General features: G+C 41.3%; 2 protein-coding genes across 2 annotated transcripts in view; one reads left to right on the top strand and one right to left on the bottom strand.

The window, feature by feature from the left end:
* Positions 1-4,045, top strand: part of GRIP2 (glutamate receptor interacting protein 2) — a 165,130-nt gene extending 161,085 nt beyond the window's left edge. The window contains exon 24 of the mRNA XM_053720917.1: positions 2,859-4,045. Coding sequence (XP_053576892.1) covers positions 2,859-3,008 — 150 coding nt within the window. The 3' untranslated portion in view covers positions 3,009-4,045. The remainder of the gene's footprint in view (positions 1-2,858) is intronic.
* Positions 4,046-16,937: 12,892 nt separating this feature from the next.
* SLC6A6 (solute carrier family 6 member 6) overlaps positions 16,938-27,767 on the bottom strand; it is a 168,379-nt gene continuing 157,549 nt past the window's right edge. Inside the window, exons 11-14 of the mRNA XM_053720918.1 lie at positions 24,640-24,742; positions 23,926-24,026; positions 21,840-22,010; positions 16,938-20,989 (exon numbers count right to left, since the gene is read on the bottom strand). Of these exons, the coding sequence (XP_053576893.1) occupies positions 20,861-20,989; positions 21,840-22,010; positions 23,926-24,026; positions 24,640-24,742 (504 nt within the window). The 3' untranslated portion in view covers positions 16,938-20,860. The remainder of the gene's footprint in view (positions 20,990-21,839; positions 22,011-23,925; positions 24,027-24,639; positions 24,743-27,767) is intronic.

Raw genomic sequence — 27,767 nt, forward strand, 5'->3', positions numbered from 1 at the left:
AGAGGGTTACTCGAACCAAGGACGGTAATTTTGAACTCCCCAGTTATTGACATGCTGTTCGTCAAGTCAAGGCTGGACCTACAGGTTTGGAGTTAATAATGCTTGCACCCTACTCTGGCGGGTGGTCAGGATCACGGCTGCAGACTGGAAGGAGGTTTGAGTAATGGCCATTGCGATCAGGGTGACGTCACAGGCTTGGTATGCTTGGGCGTGCTCGGGCTGATTATTGTTGGGCCGGAAAAACCCCTAATTATGAAAGCTGCGTGAGTATCTCCGCCTTGTGGTCTGCAGCAGTGTCCCTTGGCCATTTTCTAGAAGGGGTTATCCATAGTTAGATGTAGGCCCCGATTGCCGCCACCCGTGGATAAGTTACCTGCCAGTTCCACGGCTGGTACCAATAAATGCAACCCATGGGTCTTTCACCCACAGAACTGTGTTGTGTTGTTATTTATTAGTTGTTAAGTTATATTAAGTGTTAAGTTAAGTTACAAGCAGACACTCAGGAGATGTAGGGCATTTAATCCCTTATGAGTTCCAGTACAAGTCTTCAGAGGAGTCTAGTGAATTTTATTTTAAGATTGCAGATTGAAATATGATCATCAAAGTCAAGTCAAGCTGCTTTCAATGTGGCTTTTAAAACGTACTATGATGGATCTAGACACAGGAGCTGCCATGTTTATTATCTGGCATGGCTGGAAGAAACCACACCTGTTTGTGCATATTAACTCTACTAATGTGCAATTACTGACCTATTCAAGCGCATTAATAGGTTGTGTTTTTGTTCTTGCAAAGTTACAACAGCATTCAGCTATTTTACCTCATGTCTTGCCAGTTGGGGTTCAACCTTTGTTTGGCAGGGAAGGCATACAAGCAAGGTTTGTTGTTTTTCTCTTGTTCAGAGAAGAATTAAGAATTGCCTGGTATTTCGGCGCTGGACTGTCATTGGGCAGGGTCAGACTGATATGCTACAGGATATTTTTTCTCTGTGAAAGGCATTAAGTGCTAAAAGAGAGTGACACTGGCCTTGTGGACAAGCATGGAAGTTTTTCTAGCTTTTGTTCTGTCTCAGTTTAGTGCGTGTCTCTATTTTCTTGTTCTTGTAGCTGTTTTGTCAGATACTATGGCAGACAGCACAAACAGGCCAATAGTATTTGCATTAAGATCACTTACACCAAAAAATGAATCCATACATATATGGGCACTCATTTACTCTACTCATCATAAACCACAAACCTCTGTTACCTTAGTTAACCCACAAAAGAGCATCTCTACTACAACTGCTGCAAGGCTTCAATGATATACTATTCTGTTAGCAGCATACCAGTACCAAATCAAATACAGATGACATTCTCAACACTCTAATGCAGATGCTTTTTTACATATTTCATTACCAGGTAATATGAGAGGAACAAACTAGGAAAAGTTGAGGCCATTTTTCTTTTTCAGTGAACTAGTCACAACATATGAGATTGCTTCAGAGACAAAGATATTGTGTCAAACAGAGTTCATGGACTTTGTATACAGAGTGGTTGGCCCTCACATCGCACATTTAAGATCTTATCAGTCAAAAGCTTGTAAACTGTCTTTGAAAGGTGAATGCCTCCTACGGGGAGATTGAGCAGTTATTCCTCAAAAACAAACCTTTCAACTTCTACATGAAGGCCACCCTTCATCTTCAGCAGTATAGGAACACACCCCATCCTACTACAGGACAAGCTCGAGCATGCCTAATGTTGGGCAGATTGCTCCAGGCCAAGCTTGATCTCCTGAAATCTGAAGTACAGGAGCAAGTGTGCCAACTGAAGGAAAACAGAGAAAGTGGTGTAGCTACAAAATAGAAGATACTTTATGGCTACGTCTTTATTGGGGAAATTTCTGTGGGACAGCTGGTATAATTACGAAAGTTTTAGGGCCCAAAATGTATGAAGTGTCAAATGCAAGCGGAATTGTCACAAGACACCATTCTGATCAGCTTAGGCCACAGATCCCAAAGACCAAAGAATCACCCTCAAAAGTGTTTGAGGTTTCTGAAAAGGGTAAATGGTTTGGTACGTGGCACGATGATGATGATGCTGACAACAGACATCAGGAAGAATTACAGCAGGATGTCACTCATGACTATGAGGACCAATCAAATGACACTTCAGACTCAGACAGTTTAGGTTTGGATCCTGTGGTCAAAGCAGTCACACCTAGCAACAGAGGTAATCGTCCTGTAAGAAAAAGATGTTCGCCAGATCACTGGCAATCCCAAGAACCACTCAGAGACCTTCAGAAACAGGAAGAATATTTGAGGAGACAGAAATATTACCATAGTAAAAAAAAGTGCTGTTTCCTCCTGTTTCAAAACCAGAGGGTGAAGAAAATAACTCAATAGCAACTGTGAATAACAAACGTTGAATGATTATCGCCAGTAAGAAATGTTATGTATGTTGTATTTTTACCTATTTTTTTTCTTTATGGGGAAAGACACTGCTAGTTGACTGTGTAGATGTGGTACCAGCTAGTAGTAAGGAAGCCTGGCAGGCAACATTCTGGGAATATGAACTATAACCTGTAGAACATAACTGTAAAAAGGTAAATCACATCAGTAGCAGTTATGTACTGACAGTTACAGGGCGTGGAACTTCAGTTAACACTCAGGACCAAGTGAGACTGTTTCTCTTTTTAAAGCTGCTGTACAGACGCACACATGTGCATGTATACAGACACACACGTGCACGTATATGTATAAATATATGTATATGCTTGCGCACACACACATCTGTTTACTCACTTGCCATAACGTTTTATTAATAACATCTCACAATCATGTAGCTAACTTGAGCAGCTGATGTAACAGCATTTCTGCCCCTCAGGTAAATCACGTGCGCACAAGGGATTTTGACTGCTGTTTGACAGTGCCGCTTCTGTCTGATGCTGGTGACAGACTGGACCTTGTGATCAGTCGCCAGATATTATCAGAAGAAAGGAATGTGCAGAAAAAGACCAGCACAAAGACTCTCTGAGGGTTCCCATACGTTACGGGCCTGGAATTGTTTGCTTGGCCAATGCTGGAACAAACCTACTTTTATTTATTTATTTTTTAATTTTAACTTTTTTATGAACTTTTGTTTTTATTTTCAGCAGTTAGTAAATTAGAGTATTTTCCTTTACGTGGCCCCTACTTTGTATGGTCACGCTCTTACATAATTAATAGCATTGCCACAGAGCATGTTTTTACGTGTTCCAGATGAGCACATGAAGTGGATCCTCTCCCTAACTCATGGTGCTATATTTCCCCTATTCACTGACACTGTGAGATCTGTTAGTTTAGTAATTAGCACTTGTCAGTCATGTGACGTATTAACACTAATGTGATTGTCTCTTTATCCTGCTTGTTCCATGTTACTAGTAACCTCCAGATATTGGTGGTTATAGCAGCCTGCATGCCGAGCATTCCCCTTAGTAATTGTGCTATATTAGTGCTTATGATGCCCCCCCACACACACACAAACAGAGCACCCCAGTACTTGTGCTATATTAGTGCTAATGATGTCCTCCCCACACACACACACAGAGCACCCCCTGTACTTGTGCTATATTAGTGCTAATGACAGCCCCACACACACGCAGAGCATCCCCTTTACTTGTGCTATATTAGTGCTAATGACAGCCCCACACACACGCAGAGCATCCCCTTTACTTGTGCTATATTAGTGTTAATGACAGCCCCCCAGACACGCAGAGCACCCCCTTTACTTGTGCTATATTAGTGTTACTGACAGCCCCCACACACACACACACAGAGCACCCCCTCTACTTGTTATATTAGTGTTAATGACAGCCCCCCACACACACAGAGCACCCCCTCTACTTGTTATATTAGTGTTAATGACAGCCCCCCACACACGCAGAGCACCCCCTTTACTTGTGCTATATTAGTGTTACTGACAGCCCTCCACACACACAGAGCACCCCCTCTACTTGTTATATTAGTGTTAATGACAGCCCCCCACACACACAGAGCACCCCCTCTACTTGTTATATTAGTGTTAATGACAGCCCCCCCCCCCCCCCCCACACACACAGAGCACACCCTGTACTTGTGCTATATTGGTGTTGACAGCCCCCCCCCCCCCCACACACACACAGAGCACCCCCTCTACTTGTTATATTAGTGTTAATGACAGCCCCCCACACACGCAGAGCACCCCCTTTACTTGTGCTATATTAGTGTTACTGACAGCTCCCCACACACAGGGCACCCCCTGTACTTGTGCTATATTAGTGTTAATGACCGTCCCCCACACACAGAGCACCCCCTTTACTTGTGCTATATTAGTGTTAATGACAGCCCACCACACTGGCAGAGCACCCTCTGTACTTGTTCTATATTAGTGTTACTGACAGCCCCCCACACACAGAGCACCCCCTGTACTTGTGTTTTATTAGTATTATTGACAGCCCCCCCACGCACACAAAGCATCCCCTGTACTTGTGCTATATTGGTGTTAATGACAGCCCCCCACTCACGCACACACAGAGCACCCCCTGTACTTGTGCTATATTACTGTTACTGACAGCCCCCCACACACGCAGAGCACCCCCTGTACTTGTGCTATATTAGTGTTAATGACAGCCCCCACACACACACACAGCACCCCCTGTACTTGTGCTCTATTAGTGTTAATGACAACCCCCCCACACACACACACAGAGCACCCCCTGTACTTGTGCTACATTAGTGTTACTGACAGCCCCACACACACATAGAGCGCCCCCTTTACTTGTGCTATATTATTGTTACTGACAGCTCCCACACACACGCAGAGCACCCCCTTTACTTGTGCTATATTAGTATTAATGGCGCTCACACACACAGCATCCCCTGTACTTGTGTTATATTAGTGATAATGTCCCCCCACACACACACAGTACCCCCAATACTTGTGCTATATTAGTGCTAATAAAAGCCCTCACATACACACACAGAGCACACGCTAATGACACACACACACTTTCACCACCCCCTGTACTTGTGCTATATTAGTGTTGATGCCCCCCCGTACACACACAGAGCACCCCCCCCCCAGCCTGCTTTTATAATTCTCAGTCAGATGGGATTCATTTTTTTTGACCTCACATGATCTTAGGTAAATGTTGCTCCGCTCCTCATCAGTGCCACAGATCCCACAGGCAAAGAGCCGCTATTTAAAGCACATCTGATTTAGTGGTAACGAGTAGCCCTCTCTTCAGCCAATGTCCCCTTCATGTGTGCGTAAATGGAAACCGGTTATGTCTTCACTGTGTGATCCACTGAGAAGCTCTGGGTTCTCCTGTTTTGTTCTGTTTCACAGCACTGTGCCAGACTCTATGCATCCTTATTGCAGTGGGCAGTTTAGCAAATGAACCTGGAATAGTGTCAGTGCCATTGTAAACAGTCTCTTCCCAGCCATCATCTTACAGCCGTATAAACCATTCTTTTCAGGATGCTCTGCTGAAGGACTGCAAATATGCCATACTAGGCACCCAAAGGATGTTTTTATGCAATATTTTCTGGGTACAGAGTCCCTGCTGGGTTTATAATGATGAATTTTAGCTGCTGGCTTTAATAACCGTTCCTTGTACCCCTTCCTATGCATTTTCAAGGATCTTCTCTAGTTGCCCATATTTTTAACCGTATGATACTTGTAAAGTATTTTTCTACAGATATTGTTTTCTTATGTATCAAGTAAAGCACAATGTGTACAGGTTCAAGATTTGGAGAAATTTATTTTAGTCCTATTCTGGACACGTTTGTAAATATATTTCTGTATTTAAATTGAGCAACAAGTTGTTTTTTTTTAATTAATAAATTATTGAATATCTTTTTGAGTTGTCCATAAATATTGATATTTCACATAGTTTTTTTAAAAAAATAAAAAACTTATAAGGTTATAGCAAAATGTAGCAGGTTGTACAATTTATATTCTGAAGTATTTATCTTAATTTCATTGAATCTGCTATTGGGTCATCAAATTTGATGGAAACTGATTTTTGCTCCTTTTTTCCGTCTCCTTCAGCTTTAAAAACACATTATTTGAGACCCACATGTATTAGACCTTAAAGACTTTGCAGGGAATCTGTGGAATTCCAGTTTAAGATATTATTAAAGGGACAGTCTAGTCAAAATTAAACTTACATGATTCAGATAGAGCATGCAATTTTAAGCAACTTTCTCATTTACTCATATTAATTTTTCTTTATTCTCTTAGTGTATTTATTTGAAAAAGCAGTAATGTAAGCATTTTTGGTTCAGCACCTGGGTAGCACTTTCTGTTTGTGTCTAAATGTAACCACCAATCAGCAAGAACTATTCAGGTGCTAAACAAAAATTGGGCCTGCTCCTAAGCTTATATTCAAATAAAGATACCAAGAGAATGAAGAAAAATTAATGAGTAAATTAGAAAGTTGCTTAAAATTGAATACCTCATGATTTAGATGCTAAAGGGTTAAATTTCTTTAGCTGGTGTGCTAAAAACATTTGTTTTTTTTCAGAAGAAATGCATTGCTGTGTTTTGCCTTAGAACAGCCAGGCCTTCCTGTCCATTTTCCACTTGACCAAATGTTATTGTGTATCTATTGATGCATCAAGCAAGTAAAAATGTCAGCACAAGAGACAAAAAGCAGTGCCCTCTACCCAGAGCTAGATAAGGTCAATAAGAGTGCACTAGTACAACTTGAGAGATGCTTTTAACCATATTATGACCCTAGATGATGAAAATATGAGAACTATGTCAAATTTGGTACCAAACTAATTTGCATGTTGTCACTGGGAAATTGCTTATATAGGTGTATGTGCTGAATATTTAAAACAGAAGTTATAAGGTTTTCTATAACTTCAAGGATTCAGAGCCTTATAACATGTTGTAAAAAGAGAGGGGTTTCCTAGCCCCTCTGAAAAGAGGTTGGGTCAAGCAATTTGATATCGGAGAAGCAGGTATAAAATTTTGTGTTTACATGGGAGGCTGTATACCAGCAGAGTAAGTGACCATCTTTTCCTGCCAATCTTCCTGGCACAGAAAACTAAAGCTACTAAAGTATAAGGTTTCTATTATTTCTCCTTTTTTATTTTTAAAACGGTTTGCTTGTGTATAATTCTATTTTTTTAACATCGTTTTATTAATATTGCACTGTGCATCATTTTTTACATAATAAATATTCACTTATTAAGTTTTTGCATTTGTCTAATATTTGAACCAAGTTACTGAAAGAGACTGGTAGTATTAAGACTGTTTTTAGATTATTTTTGCTAAATTGTATTCTGGGATTTAATCTAAGTCTTGGTTTCCTTACGATTTCCCATATAATTAATTTTAAGTGGTGGCAGCTTTGAGATAGTTTAGTGTGGGGGCCATTTAAGGGGAGTTTGGGCATTTTTTCTAAGTCTAGGACAGTCTAGAGAGTGTTGTTAACCCTTGCACCCACTGAACTAAGTCACCCGCTTGCCTGGAGCGGCTTGACTGTGGCAGATTGGTTAAAGTGGGAAGGGTATGTTAACCCTTTCTGTGCCAAACAAGTGACTTGTGCAGGGTTGGTTAACCCTGGTCATCACAAATTGGTGGGCAGTGGTGCAGATATTTTTCTTATTAGATTTTAGTGCTTTGTGGATTTGCTAGTGTGAAAATCCCAGTACTAAAAGAAATTGTGACTCTCACAATTTCCAAAGACTAAAACTCAGTGCATTATTTAGTTACATATTGCAAACCGTCCCCTTCCCTATTCTCTGTTTTTCTTTTCAATTTTATTTTTTACTATGAAGGCATACCAGCAGCAGACCAAGGAAATGCTGGCACTGTTATGCCAGGAGAGAGAGATTCCCTCCCGTGGGAAAACCAAAGAGGGATTAAAAGATGCTCTTATGGAATATGACAGATGACAGCAACCAAGCAGCACAAGCTAAAGCCTCAGGAAAGGTGCAGATACAAGGGGGAGAAATACAGCGCATACACTGATAATAGTGATAGAGTTCCCAGCAGATAGGCCCCCTAGTGGAGAAAAGCAGGGCAGTTAGGCAATCCCCTACCAACCATAACAAGATGCGGAATTACAGGGATTCTACTCCAGTAGAAGGGAAAGATCCCTGGGTAGTTAATCAAAAGCTGACAAAACACAATATGTTCAGAGAGTGTGGAAAGAAACCCCTGTAACAGGGTATGATGTACATTTCAGGGACAAGGTACCTGCAAAATTTAGAGCTGCCGATGCCATATTCATAAAAGAACAGTTGCAGGATTCTACTGCCAGAGAGGGAGTGTATGAGATGCGGCAGAATGTTCTGGTACTGACACCCTTGAAGCAGAACAAGCTACAGGCTGCATGGGATGGTCTCTTCAATCTATTAAACCAGCTGGGTAGAGAAAATTTTGTCATTTTTAAATGGAGGTCATCATGATGGCAAAACTGCTATGTGCAATTTTTCTGGGAATGGCATTATCACATCAAGGGGAAGCTCCCTTTGATACACAGCTGGAATGGCTTGTGTGCCACCTCCCTTTGCGTCTCTTATTTGGGGGAGGTACATAAATACCTCATGATTTAGATGCTAAAGGGTTACATTTCTTTAGCTGGTGTTCTAAAAACATTTGTTTTTTTCAAAAGAAATTTGTTGCTCTGTCATAAATAGTTTCTAAGTTCCACTTGACCAAATGTTATTGTGTATCTATTGATGCATCAAGCAAGTAAAAATGTCAGCACAAGAGACAAAAAGCAGTGCCCTCTACCCAGAGCTAGATAAGGTCAATAAGAGGACACTAGTACAACTTGAGACATTTTAACCATATTATGACCCTAGATAATGAAAATGACAACCATGTCATATTTGGTACCAAACTTATTCTCGTGATGTCACTGTGAAATTGCTTATATAGGTGTATGCGCTGAATATGTTAAACAGAAGTTATAAGGTGTTCTATAATTTCAAGGATTCAAAGCTTTGACATGTCGTAAAAAGAGAGGGGTTTCCTAGCCCCTCTGGAAAGTGGTTGGGTTAAGCAATTTGATATCAGAGAAACAGGTATAAAATTTGGTGTGTAACAATACAAGTTGTTCATTCTACATGGGAGGCTGTATACCAAGAGTGAGTGACCATCTTTTTCTGCCAATCTCCCTGGCACAGCAAGTAAAGCTAGTAAAGTATAAAGTTTCTGTTATTTCTCCTTTTCATTATTAAAACGGTTTGCTTAATATCTTTTTATTAATAATGCACTGTGCATCATTTTTTGCCTAATATTCACTTTAAGTTTTTGCATTTGTCTAATATTTGAACCACGTTACTGAAAGAGACTGGTAGTATTAAGACTGTTTTTAGATTATTTTTTCTAAATTGTATTCTGGGATTTAATTTGTAACTATGGGTTTCCTTAAGGTTTCCCATATAATAAAAGTGGTGGCAGCTTAGTGATAGTTTAGTGTGGGTGCCATTAAAGGGGAGTTTTGGCATTTTTTTGTTAACCCTTGCACCCACTGAACTAAGTCACAGGCTTACATGGAGTGGCTAGACTGTGACAGATTGGTTAAATTGGGAAGGGTCTGTTAACCCTTTCTGTGCCAAATAACTGGTGCATGATTGGTTAACCCTCGTTGTCACACTATCTAATTCATGGAAGTTTAATTTTGACTAGACTATTCCTTTAAAAGACAAAACTCTCAGTCAATTTGAATAGACTGAGTTCTTGCACCGGTTCAGTAGGAAGAGTTTATCGGAAAACAGGTCTGTAAGAGGATTTAAGGTACTGGTGAATGAGGATCTCAGTTGTGTGAGAGGGAAGAAGGTTTGTGCTCCAGATTATATGTGGAGAAGGGTTAGGGCTCCAGTTATTGCAAAGAAGATAATGCTTTATGTTTGTCAAGAGGGGCAATTTATACATCGGTCAGTGAGTGCAAAACAGCTTTTAGTTCTAGGATTATCAGTGGATAGAAGGTGCTGGCTCTAATACAGTGAATATAGATCCATTAGAAGACATGTTCTCTCTTGTTAAGAGGAGATAAGCTTCTGTTTTAGTTCTAAGAAAGGAGAGAGGACATTGTCTTCATGTCAGTGAGGGAAGTTGAGGACGAGAAGATGAGCTCCTGCTTTCGTTCTCTGAGACGAGAGGGAATATTGTCTTCATGTCAGTGAGGGAAGTTGACTTACATTAGAATATTGAGGATTATTTTCTCCCAGTCATAAGCATCTTCAGCTGATGATGGTGGTGATGTTGCTGATGGAGGAGATGATGGAGATGCTGGGAGTTGAGGTTCAGTTGGATCAGTGGAAGGATCTAGGTTGCTATGGATAGATGGATTCTGGCCATGAAGTACCTTAAAAGGACATTGAATCACAAAGGTTTTTGTTTGGCTTCAGACAGAATTTACTATTTAATATGCTCTAATTTAAAAACCATCTTAATTTGAGTAGATGTGAGCATGCATACTTCATGCTCTATATGTCATTATTACAAACATTGTTGCAAACACTGCTGCCATATAATGCACAAGACTTTTGCATGCTCCTGAGCCTACCTCGGTATGCTGTCATGAAAAGTAGCTTAGTTTCAATAACTGAGACCAAGAGGAAAATTTGATAACAGAACTAACTTGGAGAGTATTTTTGGGAGTTTAACACTGGGTCAGGACAATGAGGTGTTCATCAGAAAATAAGCGGAGAGAAGTGTGAAGGCTCTAGCACCACATTAGCAGAGCACACTACAGTAATTCAAGTTGTGTGACAGAGGTGATGACCCCACAACAAGGATAGGCACCTACCCAGCTCAGTAAGGCAGAGTGAGGTTCCTACCCCAGCTCAGTAAGGCAGGGTGAGATCAGGTAACTAGCCCAGCTTAGTAAGGCAGGGTGAAGTCAGGCAACTACCCCAGCTCAGTAAGGCAGGGTGAGGTTACGTCCCTATCTTGGTAATACGGGGTGAGGTCAGGTTACTACTCCAGCTCGGTAAGGTAGGGTGAGGTTACGTCCCTAGCTTGGTAATACGGGGTGAGGTCAGGTTACTACCCCAGCTTGGTAAGGCAGGGTGAGGTCAGGTTACTACCCCAGCTTGGTAAGGCAGGGTGAGGTCAGGTTACTGCCCCAGCTCAGTAAGACTGGGTAATGTGCAGGTTCTTTAAGGAGGTAACTGTTAAATGAAACATTAGACATTTCAGCTGTCAAAAAAAGTAACACTAAAATACACTACAAAATATAAAATATAAAACGTGTATGTACAAACAATGATATATTCTACAGCTTCCACAAATTATTTTGAGGAAATGGGATTCGTGAATGTGTCTTTCAAAAGAACCTTAAAATAAGGGAAAAGACAATAGTGAAGTGTGTCATGATCATAACTGAGTTTGCAGTGATGGAGGTTTGACATGTACAAGAAGTATGACTAAAATCTTAGTAGAAAAGCAGGTAGGAATAAAGCCCCTCGGCTACTAGGCAACAACACTGGAATTCCACAATTAGTGAAAAGTATTTATTAAAAGGGTTAAAAGAAAGACAAATGCTAGGACTTAATTACAAAAGGGAACACACGCCAGACATGTAACCTGCACATACAAGATAGTTTCACTCCGTTTGTATTTGACTTTCACTTCGCAACACTGTAATGGCTATGCAGGTAAAGTATATTAAAAATAGTCCCCAGCACTCAATCAATTCCGGCACTTTATTCACATAAAGAAGCAATGTTTCTGAGGCGCAGCCCCTTATTCATGCTTAACATTATTACATTAACAGAGTGGCTTTTAAATATTTTCATTTTGGTGCCATTGCACCAGGAATGGAGACCTCACTCCCTCTAGTGGCAACTAGCCGATATTACACCCGTAGTTATGCAAAAATGGCCTTATAATTACTGTATTGTAACATTTATTTATTTAACTCAATAACTATGTATTGGAAATTACTCAACACTTTTAAGTATAATAAAAAATTTAAAAAACTGTTCTATGATGCTGTTTGGAAAACCATTATATTAGAAAGAAATGCATAACAACTATTAAAAGAAACAGGACAGGTTATAATCCCTATTAAGGCCCCTAGGTTTCAATGTTTCCAATTTGTGGATCCACCACATCTCTCTTTGTTTCAAGAGGCACTCCCTGTCTATGCCACTCCTGTTAGGTTCAATATGATCTATAATCTGCCACCTAAGCTGACTTATACTATGTCCTTTTTCAAGAAAGTGACCAGAGAGGGGGGCCTCTAAGTTCTTACATCTAATATTAGATCGATGTTGTCTCATGCGATCCCTGGCCTTACGGATCGTTTCCCTGATTATAAACCATAGAACAGGGACACTTGCTAAGGTAGACCACATGAGTAGTCTCGCAAGTGAAAAAACCTTTTATACAATGTTTCTTTCCACTGTGTGGATGTTGAAAATTGGCACCCTTAATAATGGAATTGCAATTCATGCAATTTAGACAGGGAAAAGTCCCCTTCCTTCTACTGCCTAAAACAGTCTGTTTTAATTGCTTATTGGATCCTATATCCATTCTTATAAGGTGATCTCTAAGACTCTTCACCTTTTTATGGGCCATGAGGGGAGGTTCCCTGAATTGCACTATATCTTTATTACATCCCTTAAGGATATGCCAATTATGATGAATGAGCTTTGCAATTTTTCCACTTAAAGGATTATACTGACTTGCGAATAGCATCCTGTTGTCATTACTTTTAGATGTTTTAGTAGTAATCTTGTCTAAAGTGTTGTCTAAGAGTTTACGTGGGTAACCCCTATCTGTAAAATTTTTTGTCATTTCTTTCAATCTGGTTATTTGTCTATCCTTGTTACTTATGATTCTGTTCACCCTGAGGAACTGACTTCTGGGTAATGAATCCGCCAATGTCCTAGGGTTAAAACTGCTATACTGTAGAAGATTATTTTTATCAGTTTCTTTAATGTAGAGGTCAAACTCTAAGAGGTGACCTGACTTTAATACCTGAGTATCCAAAAATGGTATGGATTCCTCACTATAATTCACAGTGAATTCCAGGTCCTTCACCTCAGAGTTCAACTCCCCTATAAACTGCACGTCGCCCCACCATACGCCAAATACATAGTCTATATACCGCCACCAAATGGCTCCATATTGTCTAAATAGTTTATTTTGATAGATGATGCTTTCCTCCACCTCATTCATAAAGAGTCAAAAGGAAAGAAAAAAAAAGAAGGCGCCACCATAGTGCACAATCAGTATGAAAGATCAAGACCAGCGCACAAATAAATGTACTCACAGGATTCAAGGCACTTGAGAAGTGCGACAAATGCCTCCTGGGCTGTTATAGTCACCCAGACAACTTCTCCCGTATTCTCCAAGTCTCCCAAGGTTCAGGTCAGCCTCCACCATCAGAGGTTCACCGAAGTTGTATATAATCACAATGATCAAGTATACCTCTACACACTTAAGTGTAATGTTAAAGGGTTATACTGATATGAAAGTTCAAATAAGCTTGTGGAAAAGTCTAGTATAATATAAAGACTTTTTTATTTTATTAAAAACACAACATTTCATGATCTACATTGACCGTTTCATTGTAGATCGTGAAACGCTGGTCTTGATCTTTCATACTGATTGTGCACTATGGTGGCGCCTTTTTTTTTTTTTTTCCTTTTGACACAGTATTAGAATTTGGACACTAACAATTTCTGAAGAAGCAGCTTGCCACAACCCTCAGGATCATTTGAAATTTGATGCAATACCATTTGAGAGGGACTGGGAGTAACCTTATACTCTTTTTGGACTAGTGATATTTGGCATCACAAAGCGTATGAACTATAACACTGTTTTTTGGTTATATATTCTTCACATTTTTATTTTAAGTATTTGTTTTTTGATACTATAACTGACTGATGATTGTATTGGATTAGGGAATTTAGTGTATATGAGCACCATAACACTCGGAGCACATCACATTTTGTACTGATATTTACATATTTTGGGGCATCCAATATTTAATATATATATATATTTTACTCATTGATAAAGAGGTTGGCGTATGATGGGGAACCCATGGCAGTCCCCTTGGTTTGTACAAACCATTGGTCCTGGAAAAGGAAATAGTTCCAATATAAGATTAGGCTAAGGAGCTCCTCTATAAAACCAGCCTGTTCCTGACTGTACCTCTTGTTCACCAATAGTTTTTTCTTAATGACCGCTATACCGGTTTCATGCTTGATAGAGGTATATAAACTTCTAACATCCATGGTGAACAAGAGGTACTTGTCACTAGGGAACTCAAGTGCTTTAGCCTTTTCCAAAAAATTATTGGTATCTTTGAGAGAGCTCGCCATTTTAACCACCTCCTGGCTGGAGAATCTTATCAATAAATTTTTAAATGTTAGTGTAGATAGAATTTACACTGGAAACTATTGGCCTGCCTGGGGGTTTCTGGCTATCCTTATGGACGTTAGGGACTGTATAGAAAATGGGGTTGCGTGGGGAAGTAACATACAGGAAATTCATTCGTTTTTTATCTATTATACCAGTATCAAGGGCCCTCTGTAAAATGGCCATGATTTCCTTTTGTATGTTGGCCAGGGGATTACTTTTTAATGTTTTATAGGTACTACTATCCCCCAATTGGAACAGTATCTCTTGAACATAATAAGTTTTATCTAAGATAACAGTGGCCCCTCTCTTATTCGCCCCCTTAAAGATAACTTTACAATTTTTCTTTAAACCCTCCAAAGTATTACAGTCATCCCTAGAGAAATTGATTACATTGACTCTATTGCCTCTGTGCCACACTTTAGTATGGTCTTTGTTTTTGTACTCATCCTTTAAACAAGCGACCCCATTCTGAATTAAATTAATGAATGTGTTCACGCTATGGTTATTGATACTGGGGTTAAATGTACCCTTTTTGCGTAAGCCTATATTTTGCAGAGACCACTCATTAGTATTCACACTCATATTATCAGAAAAATTATCATTCTTGAACCACACTTTTAATTTAATGTTACGATTATAATTTCTGAAGATCCTTATCAATTTCAAAGAAGTCCGTGTTACGGTATGGGCAATATGACAATCCCTTATTTAACAAGTCAAGTTCTTTATCTGTTAAAGTATGATCTGAGGTGTTAATTACTGTGTCATGCCCCTCTTCGTTTACCTCTGTACTGGCAATGTGGTGTACTAATGCCTTTTCGACACCTTTTTGCGCTCTGATCTGCGTACATCGTGTGCTGCTCCCATGGTGTTTGCGGCCCGCTCTGCAGCTCCGGCATTCTCCTCACCACTGCTGGACTCAAAAGGGGAGGATCCTTGGGATGACGTCTTCAGTGCACTGGAATCCCCTGTCGCTCCTCCATGACGTTGCTTATGCTGATTGTATCTGTGTCTCCCCCTGGGTCCCTGTGTTCATCGATTACCATGGTTACCAGCACACCAACGATAGACATTGCCTAGACAATAATCATCCTTGTCTCTCTGCAATTTTGATCTCTTCGTTTCTTTAATGACCTTCTGTTCATCCGGTATTTTCAAATCGATCCTCTTCTCCATTTTTTTTAAATCTTCCATCGACATAGAGGTAAGCAGCTCCTCTCTCTATGTTTTTTAATGGTATCCTCCTAGATCCCCATTTCTCTCTGTAATGACTCAACCATCCATACAATAAGATCGTATGAACACTTGTTGAGGATAGCTTCGAATTTGTCGCAATATGTTTTATTGTTGTTGAACAGAGTGGGACAAGTTCTCATTCGAAAGTCAAAATTGGCATATCCTTAAGGGATGTAATAAAGATATAGTGCAATTCAGGGAACCTCCCCTCATGGCCCATAAAAGAGTGAAGAGTCTTAGAGATCACCTTATAAGAACGGATATAGGATCATATAATAAATTTAAAAAGTCTGTTTTAGGCAGTAGAAGGATGGGGACTTTTCCCTGTCTAAATTGCGTGAGTTGCAATTCCATTATTAAGGGTGCCAATTTTCATCATCTACACAGTGGAAAGAAATATAGTATAAAAGTTTTTTTCACTTGCGAGACTACTCATGTGGTCTACCTTATTAAGTGTCCCTGTTCTATGGTCTATATCGGGGAAACGACCCATAAGGCCAGGGATCGCATGAGCCAACATCGATCTAATATTAGATGTAAGAACTTAGAGGCCCCCCTCTCTGGTCACTTCCTTGAAAAAGGACATAGTATAAGTCAGCTTAGGTGGTAGATTATAGATCATATTGAACCTAACAGGAGTGGTATAGACAGGGAGTGCCTCTTCAAACAAAGAGAGATATGGTGGATCCACAAATTTGAAACCTAGGGGCCTTAATAGGGATTATGACCTGTCCTGTTTCTTTTAATAATTGTTATAGTTGTTATGCATTTCTTTCTAATATAATGGTTTTCCAAACAGCATCATAGAACAGTTTTTAATTTTTTAATATACTTTCAAGTGTTGAGTAATTTTGAATACATAATTATTGAGTTAAATAAATAAATGTTACAATACAGTAATTATAAGGGCATTTTTGCATAACTACGAGTGTAATATCTGCTAGTTGCCTCTAGAGGGAGCTAGTTCTCCATTCCTGGCGCAATGGCGCCAAAATGAAAATATTTAAAAGCCACTGTGTTAATGTAATAATGTTAAGCATGAATAAGGGGCTGCGACCCCGAAACGTTGCTTCTTTATGTAAATAAATTGCCTGAATTGATCTATTGAGTGCTGGGGACTATTTTTTTATATACTTTGACTGTTGGGGGACCTGGCAGTGTCCTCAGGTCTTACGTGCACTCCTCAAGCATTGTGCTGTTCTCTCCCTCTCCATTTTTGGGCTATGCAGGTAAGCTCCGCCCTTGCATGTGATGGTCCATCTCTTTGCATCCAACATACGTTTCACCTTGAATTCTCACCTTTTTCAAGGATCTTGGACTCTGGTTTTTGGGTTGTTTCATGTACACAACAAATGTAACTAAATGTTTTTTTTCTTAAAATCTTTTATTCTTTTTCTCATCAAATTTGATTACAAAAGCTTCTAATGTTACAGAATGACACATAAAAATGCTGCTGGTGTAAATAAAGCAAATGTGCATATTGTGGTCAGATACAGTGAGGTCTGCTCCCAGTGTCATTGTCTGCTAAAGGTTACATCTCAGAGCCGGTCATTTAGTAAAATAGTAGGCAGCCTCCCAGGGCTCAGTTTAGTTTTTATAGTTGGTAATTTTTTTCTGTTATGAGTTTCCAAACATCTGCACCAGGCTGGTCCATGTGGCTCATTACTGCCATCTAGTGGTATTTTTGTAGCAATGCTTGTTGTAGAGATAGTATTTATATACACCTGCTTCTTCAGGAAAAAAGGATATATATTTGTAAGAATTAAGTTTAAATCTGCGAGTTTTCATATATAACCCAAACACTAATCCTGTGAAAACATGACATGCAGATTGGGGTGGGGGGTTCCTAATCTAGCCATATCCTTCAGATCACTGCTGGTTACATCAGCAAAGTAACAGGAATGCCTAAATAAAGAGACATGTAACGCACATTTTTCTTTCTTTCATGATTTAGATCAAACATACAATGTTAAAAGGTTTCCAATCTACTTCTATTAGAAAATTTACTTCATTTTCTTGGTATCCTTTGATGAAAAATGGGTAGGTAGGCTGAGGAGCATGCAAGTGTCTGGGATATTATATGACAGTAGTTTTAAATCAGAGAGGTTATTCGTATTTGTAAGAAAAATTATTGTTAAAGGGACATGAACCCCACAATTTTTCTTTTGTGAGTTAGTTTATAAATTTTTTAAAAAAAATTCCAATTTATATCTGTTATCAATTTTGCTTCATTCTCTTGGTATCTTTTTTTTGAAGAAGCAGAAATTCACGCCTGGGAATTGTATGCTCTATCTGAATCATGAAAGAAAAATGTTAGCTTTCATGTCCCTTTAACAGTTTCAATTAAAGACCCAAACTTATTATACAGAGAGAAGAAAAATCTCTCAAATTATAGTCCGTGGGCGCTAGGTGCTACAAATCCACAATATTAAACTCAAAAAAGAAAAACACCTTATATAAAACGCCAAATTCTAATGAACTAAGGATTCCAAGAGGAGAGATACTATAAAAAGTTAATTTTAATAATACTTTACTAACATAAAGAAATAAAAACATTTAAAATGGAATAATCTACTAGGAAGTCAAAGAGATTTTAGTTGGGAATAAAGACTAAACCATAAACCTAAAATCATCAAACTTAAAGGGCCAGAATACCCAAATATTTAAACACTTGAAAGTGATGCAGCATAGCTGTAAAAAGCTGACTATAAAATATCACCTGAATATCTCTGTGTAAAAAAAGAATGATATTTTACCTCAAAAGTTCCTCAGTAGCCACATCCCATTGTAAAGGATTTCTAAGCTGCATATTAGTATGTCTGTCCTGGGACAGCTGAAGAGATGAGCCTTGTACACTATCATATTATTTCCCTATTCAGATTAGGGAAGTTTACTATGAAATCTCATGAGAGTTAAGTCAAATCTCATGAGATCACAGTAAAAGAGTTCATGACCTCAGCACTGCTGATGCTGATTGGCTGCTGTTCATTTCTTCATTTTTTTTTCCTGCAGCTGGGCTGCAGCTGAGTATAACTTTTTACACAGCACTTACTCTGCTGAGCTGAGGAGATTGTGAGGTAAAATATCTTCCTTTTTTTACATAGAGATGCTCAGGTGATATATTCCTGTCAGCTTTTTACAGTTATACTGCATCAGTTCCAAGTGATTTAGCATATGAGTATTATGTCCCTTTAAGTCAGTTGAATCACTGAAGTTAATCACCAGGTCATAGGATATTGAATGCACATGCCAAGTTAAAAAATGACTGTGTGAAATCCCACAAAAATGGGGACAATAAAAGGGGCTTATCCTATTCTCTTAGTATGTGTCAACACCACAATTATATTGTCAAAAAGTATAGGACATAACCCACACTGAATAGCTTCTTAAACTTATATGATCTAATCATAACCAAAGATTCCACAGTGGGTCCAGTAGGCAAATGCCTGATGCGCGTTTCGCCTACTGCTTTCTCAGAGGTGCCTTTGATTTATGATTTTAAGTATCATTAAAAGTTAAGTTTGATATTTTCCCTCCATTTACTGGAATTCTTAGCTCATTATAATTTGGTGTAAAGTTTATGTTATATGAGATGCTTTTCTTTTTTTAAGTTTAATATTATGGCAGCAGTAATTTAAACAATGATATTAATTTACAAGAGCACTAGATGGCAGCAGTGTTTCATGAAATGCTATAGACATGCACGCTACCTAACTTATTCATTTCTTTAAGAAGAATACCATGCTAACAAAACAAATGTAATATTATAAGTAAATTGAAAACTTTCCAATTGTAAGTTCTCTCCCTTTTAAAAACACCTAACCTGAAGACACAGGTGGTTTGCACACATTACAAGGTACTTGCAGAAGCAACATATTCATAGTCGAAGCGAGTATAGAATATGGCAGTTAATTCATTAAAGGAATAGTCTAGTCAAAATTAAACTTTCATGATTACGATAGAGCATGCAATTTTAGGCAAATTTCTAATTTACTCCTATTATCAATTTTTCTTCATTCTCTTGGTATCTTTATTTGAATGTAAGCTTAGGAGCCGGTCCATTAGAAATTGTTACCCAGGCGCTGAACCAAAAATGGGCTTTCTCCTATGCGTACATTCTTGCTTTTTCAAATAAAGATACCAAGAGGACAAAGAACAATTGATAATAGGAGTAAATTAGAAAGTTGCTTATATAATATAATCCCTCTGAATAAAACTGCACTTTACTGTGTGAGTACCACTACCTACAGATTAACGCCAACACAAGTAACGACTGAGGAGGTGCCAGTACTCACAGAGCTAACGTTAACATCATAGTCAGGTGCCCGACATATAGCTACACTGATTGGTCTGTAGGGTATAGACCCTGTGAAACTTGCTAGAGCTGCTGGTGGACAAATCTTGATAAAATGTCATTTCTCAGGGGAGCTGGTAGTTTATTTCATCAGGCGTGAAAAAGAATTTGTACAAAAACTAAGCTGGTCCCTATAACCTTGTCTCTTGACCCTATGCTAGCAAGAAGGGCTCTTATGGCATCTAGAGTCCTGGTACCACTCAGCATGGTGATATAGGGAATATAATTGTACTCTGCAAATTTCTCACCCTTCGCTGTCATGTTCTCCAGCAGTGGTAATTAGTATGTGATAATTTCCTGGTTTCAGAATATCAGAGATGTTATAATTATATATCCCTGTTCTACAGATGTGCTGTCTCATATTTACTTTATATTTCTGGGGTTCAACTGAAGCTCTGACCATATTAGATAGATGACATTAGGAAAAACAGCTCATGTCGTTTCTGTTAACTAATGTACTTATGTGAAGAGCTGTAGTCTCTTCACTTCCACAGTATAATACTGGGTAAGACAAGAGGAAACTTTCTCAGATTTATGTTCCTTCATCTAAAATGGACTCATTGGTTGTGTGTCAGCAGCTTGATCTGATGTGTATAACTCTTGCAATGTGGTTATAAAATGCCTGATGGCCATAGTCATCTGATAGGACAGTACCACTGCTACACAAACACTCCACGGGTGGCAGGTTGAAGAAACAGACACTGAGACATATAGAAAATCCAGACTTAAAAGCCTCAACATGATATAATGTTCCTCCTCTTCAAAGAGGGATAAGAAACTTCCTATAAAACATTAAAAAAATATGCACTCGCGCACACTTATATATAGTACAACATTCTCTATAAGAGCTGAAGAATCAATTCTAGTGCAAATAGAGATCTCCATAATCTGCATCTAAGCAGAGGGTTAGTGGTCGGCGAGTAACTAGGCTGTATCACATCATGGTCTCCACGATGACATGTGTTGGCTTCTGTAGACCACCACTGGGGCATAAAGGAGATGATCCCTCTGGCTCCTTGGCCCATCGGTTTCTTTCTTTGGGGGCTGTTACAGACTTGATCCTCTGTGAAAATGACATAAGAGAAAAGGTCAGAAGTTATGTCCATCGCTTTACTTGTACCACAAGCCTTATACAGAACTATACATTAACAGTGTTTTCATGATCTTTTCCGTCAACTGAGGCATTAATTATTGAAACGTAAGCAGAATCAGCACCATAGAGCTATTTGCTTTACCTGGTGAAGCTAATAAGACCACTGTGGGCCATGACCTGAAATGTCCCCCACTGCAAGCTGTGACAGGCCTGCCGCTCCACACATAAATACTGGGTCAGAGTGTCATATAAAATACACACACACATATATACACTACAGGGCCCTGGAAACATCTGGATAAATTTTACCGGGCCTAAAGTTCATTTGGGTTGAGAACCACTGGTTTTAAACATGTTTATGGTCCTGTGAGCAGGAATTTTATATATGTTTATCAACAAGATCACAGAATCCAGACACGTGTTTTATCTGCAAAACTGGAAATCTAAAAACAGAAATGGCAGAGGTGAGTCCTCAGCTTGAGTCTTCCCAGGCCTCAGCAACTAGAACGTGTTTATCACTACTTCAGGGTGTGAGACATTAGGGCAATGGATATACCCTTTAAATGTTACTGATCACACTCAAACCCTTTTTAATCTTTAATCCCTTTAAAGTCCCTTTAGTCCATATATTTGTATTAATACCAATTAGAAAGTTCCATCTCATCTTACCCATCAGCCTCAGGATTCTGTCTGTAGATCACTTTCTTATCTTCACTGTCAGTAATAATGTGTGCACCTCATTGTGTCTGTCTTTAGTTGTTCTACAGGAGCCACATCTTATTCTACATTCACCATATTGTAACATAGAGCACTGACTTACCTCAATCAGAGAGCCGTCAGAGCGCACAATATGGTACACTACAACCAGAGGGATGCAGACCATAGATGACAAAGCCAAACCCCAGCCAACGCCAATAGCCCAGTCTGGGTACGTGTAATACTTGTTGTACGTCAGTGGCGTGTATTTGGCCAGAGAGAAGATAAAGCAGCTCTGTAAAGGGAGTGGTACAGGTCAGTTTAGCAGCAGGAATTCTAACCAGTGCCTCAGTGACTGCTCTGTGTGTCTGTCTCCCTCCCAGTGACTGCTCTGTGTGTCTGTCTCCCTCCCAGTGACTGCTCTGTGTGTCTGTCTCCCTCCCAGTGACTGCTCTGTGTGTCTGTCTGTCTCCCAGTGACTGCTCTGTGTGTCTCCCTCCCTCCCAGTGACTGCTCTGTGTGTCTGTCTCCCTCCCAGTGACTGTTCTGTGAGTCTGTCTCTCTACCAGTGACTGCTCTGCGTGTCCCTCTTCCAGTGACTGCTCTGTGTGTCTGTCTCTCCACCAGTTATTGCTCTGTGTGTATGTCTCTCTGCCAGTGACTGCTTTGTGTGTCTGTCTCTCTACCAGTGACTGCTCTGTGTGTCTGTCTCTCTCCCAGTGACTGCTCTGTGTGTCTGTCTCTCTCCCAGTGACTGCTATATGTGTGTGTCTGTCACTCCGCCAGTGACTGCTCTGTGTGTATGTCTCTCTACCAGTGACTGTTCTGTGTGTCTGTCTCTCCACCAGTGACTGCTCTGTGTGTCTGTCTCTCTACCAGTGGCTGCTCTGTGTGTGCCTCTCCCAGTGACTGCTCTGTGTGTCTGTCTCTCCACCAGTGACTGCTCTGTGTGTATGTCTCTCTGCCAGTGACTGCTCTGTGTGTCTATCTCTCTACCAGTGACTGCTCTGTGTGTCTGTCTCTCCACCAGTGACTGCTCTGTGTGTATGTCTCTCTGCCAGTGACTGCTCTGTGTGTCTGTATCCCTCCCAGTGACTGCTCTGTGTGTCTGTCTCTCTCCCCGTGACTGCTCTATGTGTGTGTCTGTCTCTCCGCCAGTGACTGCTCTGTGTGTGTGTCTCTCTACCAGTGACTGCTCTGTGTGTCTGTCTCTCCGCCAGTGACTGCTCTGTGTATCTGTCTCTCCACCAGTGACTGTTCTGTGTGTCTGTCTCTCCACCAGTGACTGCTCTGTGTGTCTGTCTCTCTACCAGTGGCTGCTCTGTGTGTGCCTCTCCCAGTGACTGCTCTGTGTGTCTGTCTCTCCACCAGTGACTGCTCTGTGTGTATGTCTCTCTGCCAGTGACTGCTCTGTGTGTCTGTCTCTCCACCAGTGACTGCTCTGTGTGTATGTCTCTCTGCCAGTGACTGCTCTGTGTGTCTGTATCCCTCCCAGTGACTGCTCTGTGTGTCTGTCTCTCTCCCCGTGACTGCTCTATGTGTGTGTCTGTCTCTCCGCCAGTGACTGCTCTGTGTGTGTGTCTCTCTACCAGTGACTGCTCTGTGTGTCTGTCTCTCCGCCAGTGACTGCTCTGTGTATCTGTCTCTCCACCAGTGACTGTTCTGTGTGTCTGTCTCTCCACCAGTGACTGCTCTGCATGTGCCTCCCCCAGGGACTGCTCTGTATGTCTGTCTCTCCACCAGTGACTGCTCTGTGTGTCTGTCTCTCCACCAGTGACTGCTCTGTGTGTCTGTCTCTCCACCAGTGACTGCTCTGTGTGTCTGTCTCTCTACCAGTGACTGCTCTGTGTGTCTGTCTCTCTACCAGTGACTGCTCTGTGTGTCTGTCTCTCTACCAGTGACTGCTCTGTGTGGCTGTCTCTCCACCAGTGACTGCTCTGTGTGTCTGTCTCTCTACCAGTGGCTGCTCTGTGTGTGCCTCTCCCAGTGACTGCTCTGCGTGTCTGTCTCTCCACCAGTGACAGCTCTGCATGTCACTCTCCCAGTGACTGCTCTGCGTCCCTCTCTCCCAGTGACTGCTCTGCGTCCCTCTCTCCCAGTGACTGCTCTGCGTGTCTCTCCCAGTGACTGCTCTGCGTCTTTCTCCCAGTGACTGCTCTGCGTCTTTCTCCCAGTGACTGCTATGGCTTTCAGTGCTGAATAGAACTTACCACACAGAGCAAGGGTGTGATTACACTCCAGCTCCACTTCATCCAGGGGTTTGGCCTGTAGCCAATCATGCCCTCAATGTCATCATAAAATTTGTCAGCACCTGAAGATAATGTGAGAGAGTTTGAGCCAGGTGAGGCTTTGGCATTCAGTGATGTACCAGGATACAGAAATATTGATAAGAATATAATAACAAAGACCACATAGACTGATAAATGAGCCTAGTAACTGAATGAATACAAATAGATATCACGTGAAGCCATAGAGGCCACAAATCTCTTGCAACTTCCATCCCCTCTATGTTTAATGATGGTGCTTTTTTGTATTCAGAGAGATGTTCCCAATACAAGGTCATAGGTATGGTTGAATGTCACCAAATGACAATACCTGGGCAGTTAAAAGATTTCTATGTGCTAAGCTTATACAGGGTTTAGGGACATAGCAGATTTACAGAGATGTCACTGTTCAAGCCCAGGTGATTTAGTGGCACTTGACATGGCTGGAACTAAAGCAAATATATGGTGCTAATTTCACAACCTCTGTGACTTAGTGAATAGAGCAGTAGTGAAGTTAGTGAATCTATGCTGCTGCCTATAGGTTAAAATAAATGCATGAGAGGAAGAGAACCCTAACTTATACTTCTCTTAATAATGAGTTCAGAAAATTCTTGCACATTATTTAAGTTACATTACAGCTGTAAATAAGTGGGTACTTACCGTAAACCCAGGCGACAGCAATACATTCAAAGAACGCAACCCACAGAAGGCAAACACCACTAGCAGCGTAGTAATCAAATAGCTGGAACACATACATTCCACCCTGTGTGTGACAGAGAGCAACAAATATATAGAGAGTATTATGCATAAAGTGTTGCTGTGAGGGAATACATAGATCAGGGACAGTGACGTATATAGTATCAGTGCCAGGGGGCAAGTAGGTACAGTGCAAGGGCAGTGATGAATATAGTATCAGTTCCAGGGGGCAAGTAGGTACAGTGCAGGGGCAGTGAGGTATATAGTATCAGTGCCAAAGGGCATGCAGGTACAGTATTTGGGCACTGATATATATAGCATCAGTGCCAGGGGGCATCTAGGTACAGTGCAGTGGTATATATACAGGTAGCCCTCAGTTTACGTCGGGGTTAGGTTCCTGAAGGAATGGTTGTAAATCGAAACCCAGTTTATAATCTAAGTCAATGGGAAGTGAGGAAGTTAGGTTCCAGGCCCCTCTCAAAATTGTCATAAGTAACACCTAATACATTGAAATAAAGACTTTACATGCTAAACAGCATTAGACACAGAATATATAATTAAACTAAGTTAAATGAACAAAAACATTTGCTGAAACAGCATTATAAACCTAATAAAAAAATCACACAACACAGTCCAATAGTGGTACAGCACTAAGATAACAAGGTGGTGCAGGCTGTAAGGGTACCACACAAAACCCTTAAAATAGTAGCACAGTCCAAAGAATTCAGCAGCACTCACCACTATGTAGAAAATTCCATTTTTATTGGGATATTTCAAAATAGAAAAGACTTTTCTATTTCGAAATATCCCAATAAAAATGGAATTTTCTACATAGTGGTGAGTGCTGCTGAATTCTTTGGACTGTGAAAAAAATCACACAACACAGACTTTGTTTGCATTTTTTTGCAAACAGTTCTTTCTATGCATTCCAATCGGGACGGATTTATAGACAGGAAGATCTTGTTCCTTTGAAAGCTGCTCGATACCTCAGTTCTAGCTAGCTACACTGATTCATTTCAGCCTGCTTGTGTGCTTGGCTTGCATATCTTTGCAGACAGCTCCACCTACTGGCTATTTTAATTAATGCACTGATTCTCAATGCTTTTCAATAACAGTCACATGACTGAAAAAAAAGGTTGTTATTCTGAAACGGTGCAAATTGAACCGTTGTAAACCGAGGGCCACCTGTATATAGTATCAGTGCCAGGGGGCATGTAGGTACAGTGCAGGGACAACTATGTGTAGTGTCAGTGCCAGGGGACATGGAGACAAAGAACTGGGAAATGGGCATGTAGCGTCAGTTCCAGTGGACACAGAAACACAAAACTGGGAGACGGGCATGCAGCATCAGTTCCAGGGGACACAGAAACACAGAACTGGGAGACGGGCATAGCATCAGTTCAAGGGGACACAGAACTGGGAGACAGGCATGTAGCATCAGGGCCAGTGGACACAGAGATTTAGAACTGGGAGACGGACATGTAGCATCAGTGCCAGGGGACACAGAAACACAGAACTAGGAGACGGGCATAGCATCAATTCCAGGGGACATAGAAACACAGAACTGGGAGACAGGCATGTAGTGTTAGTGCCAGGGGACTCAGAGACACAGAACTGGGAGATGGGCATGTAGCATCAGTGCCAGGTGACACAGAGACACAGAACTAGGAGAGACGGGCATGTCACATCAGTGCCAGGGGACACAGCGACACAAAACTGGGAGACGGACATGTAGCCTCAGTGCCAGGGAACCCCGAGACACAGAACTGGGAGATGGGCGTAGCATCAGTGCCAGGGGACACAGAGACACAGAACTGGGAGACGAGCATGTAGCATCAGTGCTAGGGGACACAGAGATTTAGAACTGGGAGATGAGCATGTAGCGTCAGTGCCAGGGGACACAGAGATACAGAAATGGAAGACAGGCATGTAGCATCAGTGCCAGGGGACACAGAAAAACAGAACTGGGAGACAGGCATGTAGTGTTAGTGCCAGGGGACACAGAGATAAAGAACTAGGAGAGACGGGCATGTCGCATCAGTGCCAGGGGACACAGAGACACAAAACAGGGAGATGGACATGTAGCGTCAGTGCCAGGGGACACAGAGACACAGAACTGGGAGACGAACATGTAGCGTCGGTGCCAAGGGACACAGAGACACAGAACTGGGAGACGAGCATGTAGTGTCAGTGCCAGGGGACACAGAACTGGGAGACGGGCATGTAGCGTCAGTGCCAGGGGACACAGAGACACAGAACTGGGAGACGGGCATGTAGCGTCAGTGCCAGGGGACACAGAGACACAGAACTGGGAGACGAGCATGTAGCATCAGTGCTAGGGGACACAGAGATTTAGAACTGGGAGATGAGCATGTAGCGTCAGTGCCAGGGGACACAGAGATACAGAAATGGAAGACAGGCATGTAGCATCAGTGCCAGGGGACACAGAAAAACAGAACTGGGAGACAGGCATGTAGTGTTAGTGCCAGGGGACACAGAGATAAAGAACTAGGAGAGACGGGCATGTCGCATCAGTGCCAGGGGACACAGAGACACAAAACAGGGAGATGGACATGTAGCGTCAGTGCCAGGGGACACAGAGACACAGAACTGGGAGACGAACATGTAGCGTCGGTGCCAAGGGACACAGAGACACAGAACTGGGAGACGAGCATGTAGTGTCAGTGCCAGGGGACACAGAACTGGGAGACGGGCATGTAGCGTCAGTGCCAGGGGACACAGAGACACAGAACTGGGAGACGGGCATGTAGCGTCAGTGCCAGGGGACACAGAGACACAGAACTGGGAGATGGACATGTAGTGTTAGTGCCAGGGGACATAGAGACACAGAACTGGGAGACAGGCATGTAGCATCAGTGCCAGGGGACACAGAGACACAGAACTGGGAGATGGACATGTAGCGTCAGTGCCAGGGGACATAGAGACACAGAACTGGGAGACGGGCATGTAGCGTCAGTGCCAGGGGACACAGAGACACAGAACTGGGAGACGAACATGTAGCGTCAGTGCCAGGGGACACAGAGACACAGAACTGGGAGATGGGCATGTAGCGTCAGTGTCAGGGGACACAG

This window comes from Bombina bombina, chromosome 7 (assembly GCF_027579735.1).
Source record: "Bombina bombina isolate aBomBom1 chromosome 7, aBomBom1.pri, whole genome shotgun sequence".
Lineage (NCBI taxonomy): Eukaryota > Metazoa > Chordata > Amphibia > Anura > Bombinatoridae > Bombina > Bombina bombina.